The sequence below is a fragment of the Patella vulgata genome, chromosome 6, assembly GCF_932274485.2.
Source record: "Patella vulgata chromosome 6, xgPatVulg1.2, whole genome shotgun sequence".
Taxonomy (NCBI): Eukaryota; Metazoa; Mollusca; class Gastropoda; family Patellidae; genus Patella; species Patella vulgata.
In genome coordinates, this window is record NC_065884.2 from 23,452,650 (window position 1) to 23,468,260 (window position 15,611).

The 15,611-nt window shown below is 31.7% G+C and overlaps 1 protein-coding gene across 4 annotated transcripts in view; it reads left to right on the forward strand.

Annotated features, from left to right (window-relative positions):
• LOC126823897 (RNA-binding protein Musashi homolog 2) overlaps positions 1 to 15,611 on the forward strand; it is a 108,147-nt gene that overhangs the window by 48,690 nt on the left and 43,846 nt on the right. For all 4 annotated transcript variants that reach the window (XM_050552962.2, XM_050552963.2, XM_050552964.2 and 1 more), the window contains one exon: positions 4,907 to 4,955. In XM_050552962.2, coding sequence (XP_050408919.1) covers positions 4,907 to 4,955 — 49 coding nt within the window. The remainder of the gene's footprint in view (positions 1 to 4,906; positions 4,956 to 15,611) is intronic.

The window sequence follows — 15,611 nt, forward strand, 5'->3', positions numbered from 1 at the left end:
AGTTAATCAAGTCATTAAAGAAATTGTTGTTGATGTTATCAACCGTCTACACATTTTTTTTTTTCGTAATAAAATGTTGATGATAAATGTAATTTTATGTTTTGTGAACAGATTTTGAAATAATCTAGTTAAATTAAAATTATATAGCTTATAGATGATAAATTTATACTATAGATATTAGATTAGAAATGTTGATAAATTCATACTATATTAAATTATATTAGTTTTAGTAAATACAGTGTAATGATGCTTTTAGAAGAAAGACCAAAATTTAATATCAAACTACAGACATTTCCATTCTTTAAATAAAGTCTCTTCTTAGACAAATGATCAATGATATTATGAACATCTTAAGACACATTAAGAACCCTACTGATGCTACTGAATACCAAACAGCAGTCGGCATGCATCTCATGGGGACACCATCTTGTTGACAAATGTAGGTTTCAAGCAAATATGCTGAGTATCAATGTTTTCTATAATAATAGTGTCGTTCTCTTTCACATTAGCTGGGTCTCAGTGGAACTATGGTGAGAAACAGACTGTCAAGAGCTGTCCATTGTCCTAAAAGAAATACTATATTCTGATAAACTGTCATTTTTACACTGTTATACTATTTGACATGTCAGTGACAGTGGAAATAAAAAATTGTTTTTACTTTATTGTGTGAATCATATTGTCTGTCAGATACAATAACAAGAAAGTTAATGATTATGACATGTTGTTTGGTTCTAGAATAATATAGAGTGAGGGCAAGTAAATGATTAGTATGTCTCAGTAACTGTGTAGATCCAGATGATTTGGTTACTTTATGAAGAGTTACCATTCTGAAGCATGATGTTTATATTTGTACCACAGATTGATATTATTATAGTAATCATAATGTTTTATTTATGTTATTACGTGGGCTCTGCAATTAATTCTTCCATTAAGTTGAAATCCCAAATCTTAAGGGGAAAAGTTGTTTATTTCATGGCTATCAATTCTATGACTATAAGGTTCTATAATTCATCTCAGGGAAAAAAAACATTCTGAATGGTTTGACAAGAATCTGATAAAACTGAAATGCTATGCAATTGGTGTCTGTCAATCCTGTCCCTGTAGATTTGTTATTGTCTTTGTACAGATTGATGGAATTGCATAGAGACCAAGTTTAATACAATACATATTTTATCATAATGCTGGAAGCAACTTTTTATTCAAATTCATCATAAAGTTATCAAATTTCACACAAGTAAGGTCTCTGTATTTTAATTTCAACATTGAGCAATTGGATATAATATCAAAATTACCAGTGAGTAGAAAATAATCGTGGATGATGTTGACAAGTTTAGTGGATTTATTATGTGAAATGATAAATTACTTCAGCCTATAACAAAATAACGCAGTAGAAAAAAAATCACTATTGTGCAGATCTGTTTGCTACTGCAGAAGCCATGATTATTTTTGCAAAGTCCAATGTTCTATACATGGATGATTTAGTACAACCAGAGTATTGGTTGAAATTGAATGTTACAATGATGTTTTCATTGATTAGGTTTGGGTTGTATCATGGCTGGTAATATTATTTACAGCAATTATTGCTCTCTTGATTGATAGCCAGTTTTTATTCCTGGGTTGAATTTATGGATGACTTATCTAACATGTCAGTCAAGATTTATCGAAAAGTTACCCTTAAAAATAATTTGATCAATATGTATATTGGTTGACAGTTTAGGAAAGTAATAATATAGGAAAACACGTAGCTTATATATCAATATATTCAGCCATTTACTACGATCAGTCTGAAATAAATCCATTCATTGATTTCCAAATAATTCTTGTCGTGTTTGTCTGGCCAAGGTATCCACCATGTCTGCATCTTGTCCGACTTGGTGATATCTCCTCAAAAAGGGTTTTGACATTTTTGTTTGTTTACAAATTTTCATATATGCTGCAGTTGAGATTTATACTCAAGATCACTATCACATTGTAAATTAATAAACAATAAACAAATATCCTTGTAACCCTTATTGTCACCTAAAGTAAGCAGGGGTCTGTTGAAATGGATATGCCCGTTTGTCATGTCAGACATTTAGGAACACCATATATACTATTGAAACAATTTAACTCTGCTTCTAATTGAGGTATAATGTTCAAACTTAATGTAGGTGTTTATCAGGTAAATCTCTTGTATTTATTACCATTGATAATTTGTGATTATGTCATAGCACTGTTCTGAGCCAATAAGACTCTGTCCTTGCAAAACTGTCTTACGTGTTTGCCCATCTATCCATTATTTACATGTTGACCTCCATGTGCAGTTCTTTGCTAAGAAAGTTATCAGTGACCAGGTAGATAGTACAATAGAGTATAATATAAAGATGTAAAAAGTGTCGTATATTGATTACGAGATACTCGAGTCAAAATGATTTACAAGCTGTTCATATCCAGATCATATTCAATAGCTTCATGTCAAATATATGATGGGTTTATATAGACCTAATGAGTGCTTATTACCCTCCGTAACGACCTCTTTAAACGTCGTAATAGCCTTTTTTACACTTAACTCTAGTGTTCTAACCTGACATCGCAGTTCAGGTACCACATCTATAACATATTTCTATCTCATCCATTTTTACGTTTAAGAGGTGTGATAACTAGTTAATCTGGACTTCACATATCGGTACTATAGGAAAGTACCTGCAGTCCTGGACACAAATTTCTTTGGGTTTGAACTGGATTAGAGTAACTTGCTGCAACAGTGTGGCAAATTATGAGATTATTTGAAATAAAGACTTTTGATTCTCTCCAAATTTAGTTCTTGACAAATTATTACAGCTATTAATTTATTTGGGCATGATTTGGGCATTGATACAAACTGCAAGCTATTTAATATATAGAGGGTGTTCAAATGCTAAAAAAATCGAATCTAATGATAATTGCATTTAATTTTGTTCAAATTCTGGTGAATTATCCGAAGAAATCTTGATTAATAGTCATTAGAAAACCAGTCCTTTCAAAGATTTTACATTCTACATTGATCACAATATTCAATCAATTCTGCTTAATTGTGGAAATGAGTAAATTTCTTCTCTAAGAAGTCAAGAATCCATTGGCTATTATTCCATAGTTTTATTCTTGCATTGTCATTTGCCACCTTAACAAAAGACGAGAAGAAAAGGGTTAATTTAATTGCACCAATATTGATAGAGTTATTGGCAGTTATAATAGATGATAAATGAGGTAAATAAATGATGATAGATGTTTCTTTTACCTGAGGCTGATGATAATTACCTGACAGTCCATTATACAATATGCTAAACCAAAAGTAGAAAACCCTGTCACTGTTAAATCGAGCAGAAGTTTCTGAAGAATCTTGTTTTTTCTATCAAATCGTGATACATTTGTGGAATGTTTACGTTGGAATTATCCGGCAATTAAAACATGCTGACTATTGTCTGGCGATTTTCTGGTAGTTTTACATGCTATAAGGACCAGAAGACATATTGCTGAAATTCCAATAATCACTTTCTGGATATTTTTATTATCCTGTGTTTGACAATTATAGACAAAGAAAGTGATTGAGGTAAAAGATTGACTGTCCAAAGACAAGGGACAGGGACATTGCTTCTTACTAAGGAGACTGTATAAAGAATCTGGCATACATAAAGTAACTGGATAATTTATAAATAAAAACCTTTAGTTATCATTTGATACATTTCTACCGATATGCAAGCTTCGATTTTATAATTTTTTCGTTATTTGTTATTAATTGTTCAGATGATCTTATGCATTCTACTGGGTATGAAGTCTGTCCTAAAACACAAATATTGAAAACTCATGTCAGAGGATCGTAGAAATTGTCTCCAGATTGTGGAGTTCAGGATGTAAAGGCTTATTTGACGTTGTCTATTGAAGTCACTCCTTATTATGTAAGCTGACACAATTCATGAACTTAGTTCTATTAAGTCATCCACGTTTGATGTACATCCATGGGACGGATCGAGTTAACAAAATGTGTAATACATATCTCTAACACGGTTTAATCTTCCCCGTCTTAGTCTTGATGCCAGAAAATGACGCAGGCGCTACTGGCTCTGAGATGTTTATTTTAGATAAATTGCACCTGGTCGGCATTCCAAACTTCTTCTCAAAATGTCAGAATATTGGCGTCATCCCCAGAGATATTCTTGTGTCCTCTGTGCTTTTCTAAACATAGATTTCTGATGAGCAATGTAAAATCCTTGAGAGAAATATCTTGAAAGGACTGTGGTATTTTTCACCAGATATTAAAGCAGCTTGTGATTGTAGCTTAGACTCGAGAATGAATTGTAATAGTTCAATGTTTGATTGGAGGCCAGATAAGTTGCGGGGATTGTTGTCCGTGTCAACAAGACAAAGCTTTACCTTTCGTGGTTCTGTTATCATTAGTAATCAGCCCTTGCACCTCATCTGTAGAAAACATAGTGACATAGTGAAAATATATTAGCCAATAAAACTCAAACTCAAATGGTAACCCACAAAACACATCTTTGACAAAAATTGAACAATTTCTTCAAAAAAATTTTTTGTTGTGATCATTATAATTGATTAAAGTGAAAGTAAATGTCAACATTTGTAACAAACACAAACAAAATACTGAATATATTGAACACAATATCATTGTTTGACAAATACATATTAATATGAAAAAACATGAACAGATTTAATATTGATTAAATAAATACATTTGCACATAAGCAACAAATATGAACAATTTCAGGAATTTTAATAATTCATAAAACATATGAAGCATGCATAGGTTTACTTAATTTTATCAAGTAAAATGATGCAGTTATTAGAATTATTAAAATATGTGAGAGGGCTGCTTTAACCTAAAATTATTAAAAGTTTATACATGAAACTATTTATTTTGTCTTTTCAGATTGAAGATGCTATGCTGATGTTTGACAAATCAACAAATAGGCATCGAGGTAAGATAAGAAATCATTGTAAAACTTAAAAAGATTGGCTATTTCTCTTGTCAAGACAAAATAATTTGGTGGTGTGGTAAAGTTATCGTTCACAGAAATAGAATATAAACCAAGCGTTGTTATTGCAATTTATCCGTGAAAATAATGCAAATTCCGTGAACTGTTAAAGCGATCAATGTTGTTGAAAGAAAATGTTTTGAAAGGAAGAATATTGATGAAAGTCAATGAGATTCAATTTAATATTTCAAAAAATACATTATTACGTGAATAATCTATAATATCTGTCCACTTACAAAACTAAAACTGTTTTAAAAATACGATAAGAAACCATTGAATAAGATGAGCATCTAAAACCATTATTTTCTTCCCATGAAACCGTGTGTGGAGTAAAAAAAAATCTATAGTGATGACATACGTCATCATTGGAGGTTTGTAAAGAGCAGGATAATTTAACAAGAAGCGTATTTGGTATAACTAAAATGAGTTTGTCTACAAAATAAATGGAATCTAGTAAAATCCATTTTGTGCACAGAATGGTATAAAACTGTTGACCTTTGAAAGCTTTTAATTGTCATAGTAACCACAAAAACGCTTTGGCAGAAACTTTGTAAACAACTTCAGTGAAATTAAAGTAATAATCTGTCAAAGAAATAATTGGCCGTTTCACAAAAAACGAAGTTACTCATTAGGGATGAAGTAAAATTTGGACAACAGTTGAACTGTGGGATTGATTGACCCACAGGAAGTACCAAATTACACGGCTGCCTGGTATTTAACAGCTGTTGCAAGAAACAGACGTCATGGTAGCCATTTAGGATTGATGAATATGCTAAGATGTAAAACATATCTTTGTGGGTCATGCAGTGAAACAGAGAGTTTTAGCTCCAGCTTATATGCTACATTTATCTATAATCTCATGGTAGAAAATAGCTTTTGTAATTTTTGCTATTCGGTAATAGTTTGACGAAAACTAATTCAAAATTTATAATTTATGTTAACAAAATTCTGAATCCCAGACTGAATTTCAAATATCAAAACAGACTGAAATTCTCTTGCTACTCTAACCTTTACATGGAAGATTCCTGCCTCCCTACCTGACAAGGATAACTATTGCTTAAATCCATACCTCAAGTTTCTGCTGCAATTACCCACGTCTCTAGCAATTAGCTTTGAAATTCTGGGAATTTAGTTCTGTAAATATCCACTCCAGGGAGAGGCAAAAAAAAAATAACAAAATCCTTTCGTGTTAATTAATTTGCAAGGTTGATAACGTTTGTTTCACTGAGCTGGTGAATACTTGAGTCGCAAATTACACCCAACAGTTCTGCATTGTGAATTTGATTCGTCAATAGAGCAGTCAAATCCTATAACTCCCATCATTAGAATGAAACAATGCCGGTTCTCTCTGACAACAGTCTTAAAAAATTGGTGAGGGTGTGGGAACAAATGTCTGAAGCTTGCTCATTTAACATTCCTATCTTCAGACATTAGAAAAAATATGCAGGGGTGATAACAACACTCTTGATGATCAGTTTGTACAATTTCAGCAAGTAGCGTGTGCATGTTAAATAGACCAACGCATGAATGATTCAATAACATCTGTAGAACTCAAACACAAAAGTTCACAAAATTAAATTTGCCAGCACTAGATTTAACTTTAATAGTGGAAAGGATGTCTTGTAGTTTTGTATATCTAGTCTCTGCTGTTGTTCTTTAGTAGAATAATTGTCTTACTCTGGTAAATCAAGTCTATTGTAGCTATACTGAGCCATGGGTAATTTATAGGCTGAGCTTGCTAGTAACTCGGCAAGACTTGTTAGTAATTCCTTTGAATTAAGCTTAAACATGATCATAAATTCACCCATTTTATTCAATCGGGGACATTTACCAAATTTAATTCTGTTGTTTATATGGTCAAATTTATTAATAATGGCAAAGCTATATAATTAGTAATTCAATAAAGATCCATTAGTAATTATGCTTTTTACTGGTAATTACATTTGATCATCAATAATTGTTCAACTGTCCACACTAATCAATCAGTACTATTTTGAAATTATCATTGGCTCGTTAGTTGTTTAATAATTAAAAATTTGACTGAATAACTGGATCTTATAGTTGCTTTAAAGTCATTAGTCCTAATTGCTTCAAGTCTATAGTTTAGTTTTAGTGGCTGTCTTTTAACCTTTTTTTAAGCTTTTTGGTGGTTGGGTCGGATAGAACATAAATTAGATGTAGTGTTTCTTAATAGTGCATTTCTTGGTACATGTAGGCTTATATTTGGTAGTTCATAGATCATAGTTTTAACGGTAGATTAAGATAGCTTAGAGGTAGTAATTAGTCTATTAAAATTCTATGGAGGAAGTTTTTGAAATGCAGGATGTTCCCAGATGTTCTGAAGTTCCGTAGGAAATGGATTAATGATTAATGGATTATCTTTCCCAAGTGTGGTGTTGAAATAAATTGAGGAGAAATTGGAAAAAAAATGTGATGTGTTGTTTAATCAGTTTTTGAGAAAAAAAATTGAACGCGTCTTGTTAAGTTGGATGTGGAAAAAAAATTAATGTGAAGTAAAGTTGTGATATGATTTCTAAGTGTGAAAAAAAATATGTTATATAAACTTGATGGAAAAAGAAATATGATCAACTCCATTGATCTTTCATAACAGCTTGTGTGGATTCCGGATAAAAGATCAGTTCTGATACGAAGCGTAACGTATCGTTCAAATGAACACTCTCAAAAGATCCCCAATGAGACGAAGGTCAATGAAATTTGGATCAATGTTCGCTTTATTTTCCACATTATTGGGATTTTTTTAATGCAGCCGTGTCAACAGATATCCCAACAGCTTACAAGTTACATCGGAAATTTTCAATTTAAATGATAAAAAATTGAATTGATCGGGTAAGGCAGTAGTGAATGAATCATTTCTGTCATCAACAGTAAGTTATAAAGTAGATGTAGGATATTGTAGTTAGATGCTTGTATATTCTTGAATATAATATTTTATGAATTTGCCATTATTATTTATTTTGAATCATTTCATCTAGGAATTAATAAAGAAAGTTACATTCACAGTCAGCTCAAAATATTTACCAATGCAAATCCCATAAATTCCACCAGAGCTTCAAATCACTTTGAATATATTTGTATATAATTGAATAATCCCGTTGTAAATAGCTTTGTCTGCCAATCAAATTAAAGTTAATCCTGGAAACTTCAGATGTTCCTTTATAAGGGATTTCTCAATCTAGACCTTGTTAGTAAAATATGTCAAGTGTTAGAAGGGATGTAGAGTGGACAGTCTACAAAAAATATTTAAGCCCCAATTTCAATATTGATCAATACATAACAAGATTGAGAGTAATCTGCCCCTTTGTTTTTCCTTCGACTAAATATATAGTACAATATAACTGTGTCCCAATCGACAAACTTGTACGACAAATAAATGGACACATTCCTACAACATTTTTGAAACATCTTTTCTCATGGAACCAAAGTGCATCCTGGGTTCCCAATCCCCCAAACAATTATGTGAAGTTAATCCCCACAACCTTTGACTATAGAAGGTGGTAAATACCTATATTATTGTTAAGATTAAGGACTATGTAGACATAAATGATTTTGTATATATGTTCAGACATATTCTTTCTTTAGTTAAGAGGCATTGCTCACATTTTATTGGGTTCTTTATATACTTCTGTACCTTACAATATAACCGTAGAAATGTGTTAATAGTTGTGCCAATGTCTGCTGATTGTTATCCCGAATGTCCGTGTAAATAGGATGAGGAGCCTGAATTTGGTGTTAAGGAGCTCAAGATTACAAACCTGTAAATTTTTCCTTTGATCCATGTAAACTACTGATAATCTTGAATAAAATATTTGATGAATATAATATTTAATAAAGAAATTGTCAAGAATTGGTTGCCCAAAGAATTTTAGGGGCATATATTTTTAGCATTAAAAGATAACCACTTGATCATTCGTTGGTTCGAAGTTTTTACAATATAATTTTGGCCTATCACCAGGAACACCTATCCCTTCACCTCCATCCACACTGCAAATATCATTTATAACATGTATTGAACTATTTATATCATGATCATTTGAAGAATATGCTTGAGACTTGAACATCATTGGCTTCACTCAAAACAAAAGAAAACAAAAAGAGCACAACTAATTTTTTAAACACTTGATTGAAAACCAGTGTAGGAGGAAGTATTGGAATGTAGTACATAGAGTTGAATTAAATAAAATCAAAGAATGCCATGCCATATTCTGAAATTGATTATTATCTTAAATGCTGAAACACTAAATAGATTTAATCTAATGTGATGTTACTTGCCATTTATTACTATACAAATTTTCACAGTTCTTTATGGTTGTGAATTTCTTTTTTTTTTCTTTTTTATTTGAAAAAATAATACTAAAAATTAAGTTCTTGCACAACTCTTTAATATAAATACAATAGATCTTGTCTACAATTAACCCAAATCAATAGATGTACCACCATGATACCATCGAGCTGCAAACACCCACAAGTCTCAAAATAGACCTACAAAATAGTTTGTCCTGTGGACTGAAAATGATTAGTGCTATTCTCAGTAAAAATTTACATCACGAAACACTTGATTGAATGTTTTCTTTTTTTTTCTTATTTCTGTTTGGTATAGGACAACAGCAGACCATGCTCACTTTATCGCATGTCAAAACCCTATTAAAATACATTGCAGGTTTATTTTTTTACCCCATTCCTGATCAAGAACTCAATCAATTAATGCGTAATCAAAAATTCGTTAACTCTCTTCCCAGCTAAGATATTTCTAAAATCTAATTTTATCTTAGATGCCATTCTTGTCCTACTTTTACAAAACTCTACCAACGAATATTTTCGGTGAATTTAGATTTGCACAAAATGAAATTACATCTCTTGTTTGGAAATTGGTTTAGCTTTTTCCAACTTCCTCACAAATAATTTAAGAAAGAAAACACTGGAATTATTCCTGAAAGTCTGCAGTTGTGTTTAACAGAGTAAAAGTTGAAAGAAATAGGACAGATTTCAATTAAGTTTAACCTATGAAAAATGTTTGCTTGTTTTTTCCATTAACAGTGATCAATTTGAGCTTGTGAATCATGGCACACTGCAACCAATGTCTAGCCGTAATTTATAGCTAAACATTCACATGGCCAGCTAGCTCCGGGTACTTTAATGGATTTTAGAGATATTTCAAGAACATGATAAGCATTTGTAAAGACAGCCTGGTCGAACATCTTACTCCTAAACCACAAACCTTTCAAATGACAAAGTAGTAAAATGAGGACATTATTGTAGCAAACCTGGTATATCTCTACTGAAGACTTTGATATGGCCTGTATCAGTAAAGCACATCTCGTTGCCATACATTAGGAAACTACTTGAAATTAGTCACAAATTGCAGCTCTAGAAATCTAAGTAGAAAAGATTTATTATGATGTAACCTAATTGTTCAATTCCAAACCAGTTTTTCAAGTGAACCATTCCCTTCTTTTCAGGACATCAAGCACTTATCGGATATTTTTAGAATATTGATCCTTAAAATCTTTTTTTTTTTTTCGTTGCAAATATATAGTGTACTTTGAGTGCTTCTCAAATGTACCGTTAAAGTATTTAACATTCGTGCTAGTCCTTGGAAATTTCTTAAGGTAAAAGTTTATAAAATTGATTGGATCCAGGTTTAGCTTATTGTAAATATTATGTCTATATATATACATGTTTTCCCGAAAACAGCGGAATATCCTGAATTTTACATCTGAAGGATAAATCTAAATGTAGATATAATGTAATATAAAGTGTATATTTTTGTATTTTCACTAATGTAGCAATTCACTATTTGTCTAATTACCTTTTCTCATTTACCCTTTTATCATTACCTGACATTTGAAGTGTTAATTATTTACACCTAACCTGGCTCAAATAAACCAGCTTTAATTAATTGATCTTACCTGCACTAACATGATGTTGGGTGATAGCACCATTTTAACATCTTGTGGTATGAGTAATTTACAGTTTACATGAAGGATTCTTTAATTCCAACAATTTGATTGTCTGAGTCTGATGCAGTGCATTTTTGTGAAAGTGAATAGGGTCAGTGATCTAACTGTTGGGCGGATTTCCGTATATGCATATCCTTGATTATCTTTTTTCATAAAATGTGACATTACCCAAACACTGTGTCGATGAAATATCTTTTAGTACTGATTTTACGAATAAGTGTTTAAAGCTTTGTGACAACATTGAGCTATTCCTTTTAAAAAATATTCTACTGTCTAGCATTATTTGACAGATAGTAATATCCTATGTATTGATAAATAATTGTGGCATTCTTTAAGCTGTCATTTCTTGTTCTTAACACCTGACCTCATAGCTCAAATTTGATTGGTGCAATCTGATTAGTTGACAAGAGGTTTCTCAAATTACAAAATGGTTGCAATCGCCTTGTTTTCAGTGATAGCGTTTGACAGTAATTATGTTGAAAAATAATTGCTATATAGAACATGCAGAACGGTTAGAAACTTCTTGTTCACCTTTAATATGTTCTTAAAGTCTTAAAGAAATGTTTTAAAACAAAAAGACTTGCTGCCCATTTTACACATTTAGTATATGGACAATTTGCAGATTGTAATAAGATTTTCATGTCTATCAAACAACCTACTCTGTCGACATTTATTTTTATAGTAAAATAAGAAAACTTCAAAGATGGAGAAATAAGTTAAATTAGCGGTGGTCTGCTTTCTGCATTTAGGTCATTTCTGACGTCGAGGCTCCATCGAAAAAGAATTATACACATGGATAGGAACAACTGCTGTTGAGCATTTGCTGATTATTTTCTATCTTTTTTTTTTTAACAGAGTAGGTAGAAAATGGCCAAGTTAATACCCTTAGAAATTGTATGTTGTGTGATTTCTTGTTATTTTACAAGTGGGAGAAATTTGATTAGTAACATATGAATGGAAGCTGATGTAAACAATGATTTTATTTTCCAAATTGTATTGGAATCTCAAAGATACCTAATTGCCATTTGCTGAAAGATTCTTCCCCAAAATATAAAAACAAGACATGTCTGTACTATGCCTGTATGTTTTTTTCTTGCTACTATTACCAAAGGTCAGACAATCAGATGAAAATATAGCCTGATATGTTCTTTTTTCAATGGTTGGTGGCTCGCAAAACATATCAGACAACCACCACGCAAAACATATCAGACAACGATGCATTTAATCCATTAATCAAATTGCTACCTATAGGCCTAGCCCATACATGTACGCATTACATTAAGTATATTTTAATTCAGCCCCATGATGGAGTAGACTTGACTAGTGTAGCAATGATTAAATATTTCATGAAATGGTATTAAAATCTATCACAATGGACCACGGTTGTTGATAAATATCTCCACTACACATTACTGTCAGCAATTGTAAATGAATTTATTGAGTAGATTTGGGTGACAAGATATTTAATTTATCAGTAAATCCAGGCGATTTAATATTGTGAATTGTTTAACTTCCTCTTAATGTCCAATTTGTCTGGTTTTAGTACAGGAGGTTTCACCCCTTGTGTCTGCTATTAGTGACCTTGAAAGGTCAAATACTATTTCCTGTCTAAATTAAGGAAGACTGTCAATACCATTTTGGTAAACGCGTGCTAAAAAGAATCTTTATTAAACTATACCAGACTCCTTCCATTTGTTTAATTAAATCTGAGCTCTTCTGAATATAAAGATAGATTTAGTATTCCTCAGAACTTGGGGATTAAAGATGGAAAAATCAATTGAATAAACAGGCGGTAGATTTTGGAATAATGGCAGTGCGCCTGTTTATAATTTAGATTGGAACCTGTAATCCTAGATTAGGTTCTGGTAACCATGTGTTTCTTTTAACACTCCAACTGTAGTGGTACTGATGACCTTTCTTACTTCTGTCACAGAATAAAGTAAACCATGGTTCAAACTCAAGCACTTCTCTAGGCGAGCTGTATGTCAATTGTCTTGGAATACCAAGCAGAAATTAAATCAGATGTTTGTTTCACACTAGTTCATAGCAGTTTCCCTTGTTTAAATTCTTGGGATTCCTTTGAAGTGATTGGCATGTCTTATTATGATTTGTTTATGTGACCTTTTACATGAAGTCTTTCATCTATTGTCCAAATCTTGTTAAGAAGTCATGTGAATATGATCTGTTTTTTTGAGAAGATACACTTAGATTGGCAAAAACATATTAAAATAAGATCATAGATAATATATTAGTTAAAAAATAAAAAACTTGATTTTATCAACACATACATAACTCAAATAATTTGAATTGAGCAATGTATTTTCATGTAACTCAATTTCTTGAAGTAGTTCTTGCTATAGTGCTGGTCATGTTGTATTTCCTTCCTCAGTGACAATAACATTAATCGTTAACACCAGTCCTTTTCTATGATGGATATTTGAAGTTTGGGGAGTAGCTTGTTTTTGGAGAATAATTTATCTATTTTTAATACAAACTTAGAGGACTGAAAAACAATTGAAGAAATAGAAATAATTGCATAAAATGACTCTAAAATTATTAAACTTTAAAGGTAACTTCTATGTAAGCCTACCCGATGGAGCAATATTCACCAAAAATTACCCAAAATAATAAATCAGTATGTGACCTTTATTGGCCAAGCCATTAATTAACTTGATTTGATTTCTATTAGATCAATGGGTGTTACATACTCCTAAATATACATAATATCAACCTATACAGTAATAACTGCGATTCCCAAAGGGAGAACTGCAATATAATGATGAAACTACCTAATGTTAAAGTCTTTGTGTATATCACTTGCTAGACAGCTAGAAGTGTGAAGACTAAAATGTTAAAGGTGCTGGTTTGCGTAGCTGACAAAATATATAATTATCTAATTTCACACGGCAAAATTAGATTTGAACTCGACAACACATGCTGTTTGATGCTTAGTGGAATGTAAAGGTATTTTTTACCATAACTGGGCTTGAAGATATAATCCTTTTTTTAAAGGAGATTGTGAATTGTTACTAGGCGTTATTCATTGAGAATTGAATTCTGTCACTTATAAACATGGATGAAAATTAATATGACTTATAAAATCGTTAATACAGATGCCTACTACTTACATTTTGTATTCTCAGACTGGAGTTATTATGCTAAGAATACAACTGCAACTAAAAGAAGTAAACTTATTAATGTCCACCCACGCTCATCGACCCTACTAAAATGTTTGACCTCTTCGAAACCTAATTATCAATATTCCTTAAATAAAGTGACAGTAAAATGTCTATCTAAGTTGTTTTGTAAATAAATACAGATTTAATTTCACAAGTCACGTTTTTATCACAGTGAGATATATATATATATATATATATATATATATTATACTCACATATTGATTGCGGATGGCAGGCTTTTAGGAGAAAAAAAAACAACCACAAAACAGATAAATTGGAATTCTCAGTAGTTTGACGTCAGTAGGAAAACTGATCTGTGGTCTGTTCAAAAATTTTCCAATAATTGTATTATTTATCTGCAAAAACTTGATTTACAGACATCGATTTTAATTTTTTTTTTGTTTTCTACAACACAATTAAATCAAGACAAATGATAATCTGGTAAAGATAGGAACTAAACACCATCACAATGCCAGATCATTAGAGATCCACATCTTTTAATGCTTCAGCAAGTCTTCCTGATCAATAGTAAAACAAAAGCTTCATATTTCTCTATAGACCATATGATGTTTAATTAAGCAATTACCGTAAACTCATTATATACAATACCTAATAAAATAGATCCTATAAGAAAGTAACTTGTAAAGTTATTTGATATTGTTATGGGAGTAGATCTCTGTGTTGGCTGAGAATGCATTTTCCAGCTCAGTTTCCCCTTGTCAGTGGTACAGGATGGAGGGGCAAAAAATACCCAACACTAGGTCCACACATGTATTCACTGAGGTCCACATAAAAGAACCCTTGACATTTGTAATAGGATGTAGAGCCGGCGAACACGCTGTGTATAGGCAAAATTCCCTTGTAACACAGATCATGGTATAGAATCGCCTTCATTAGCCCTTCTGGTGTAATTGGTTTTAACCAGCATACAAAATCTAATGGACAACTCCGGCATATTTCTCGTATTGAAAAAGAGATATTATGTGATCGGAAAGAAGGAACATACAATGCCTTGTGCTGAAAGATCTTTTCATTACCTTGATATTTAAAGTAATGGGTAAATATTATATATTAATGTATAGGGTAAATATGAAAATTCATTTATGATTGGATCCAGCAAGTTAGATTAAACACACATGGCAAAGTTCTGAGTCGAGATCGAAGTCAGGAATTCTTTAACAATCTATTTAGATAGAATATAGATGGAATCGGGTAGTAATTAAATAACAACTCAAATAACTCCTTTTTCAAGTACCACCAAAGTAAATCTTCTTCCTGCTTTCAATTGGACCAGATTGGTATTAAGGAATCTGTTTCCATGGTTACCCAGGATTTCTGGAATTGTGTAGATTATGGTCAGTGTTTTCTGAGAATGAAAAAAGTTTGCAAGTGGAATGTCTGAGTTATATATAAATACAAATATACATGCTTAGAGCCATGAT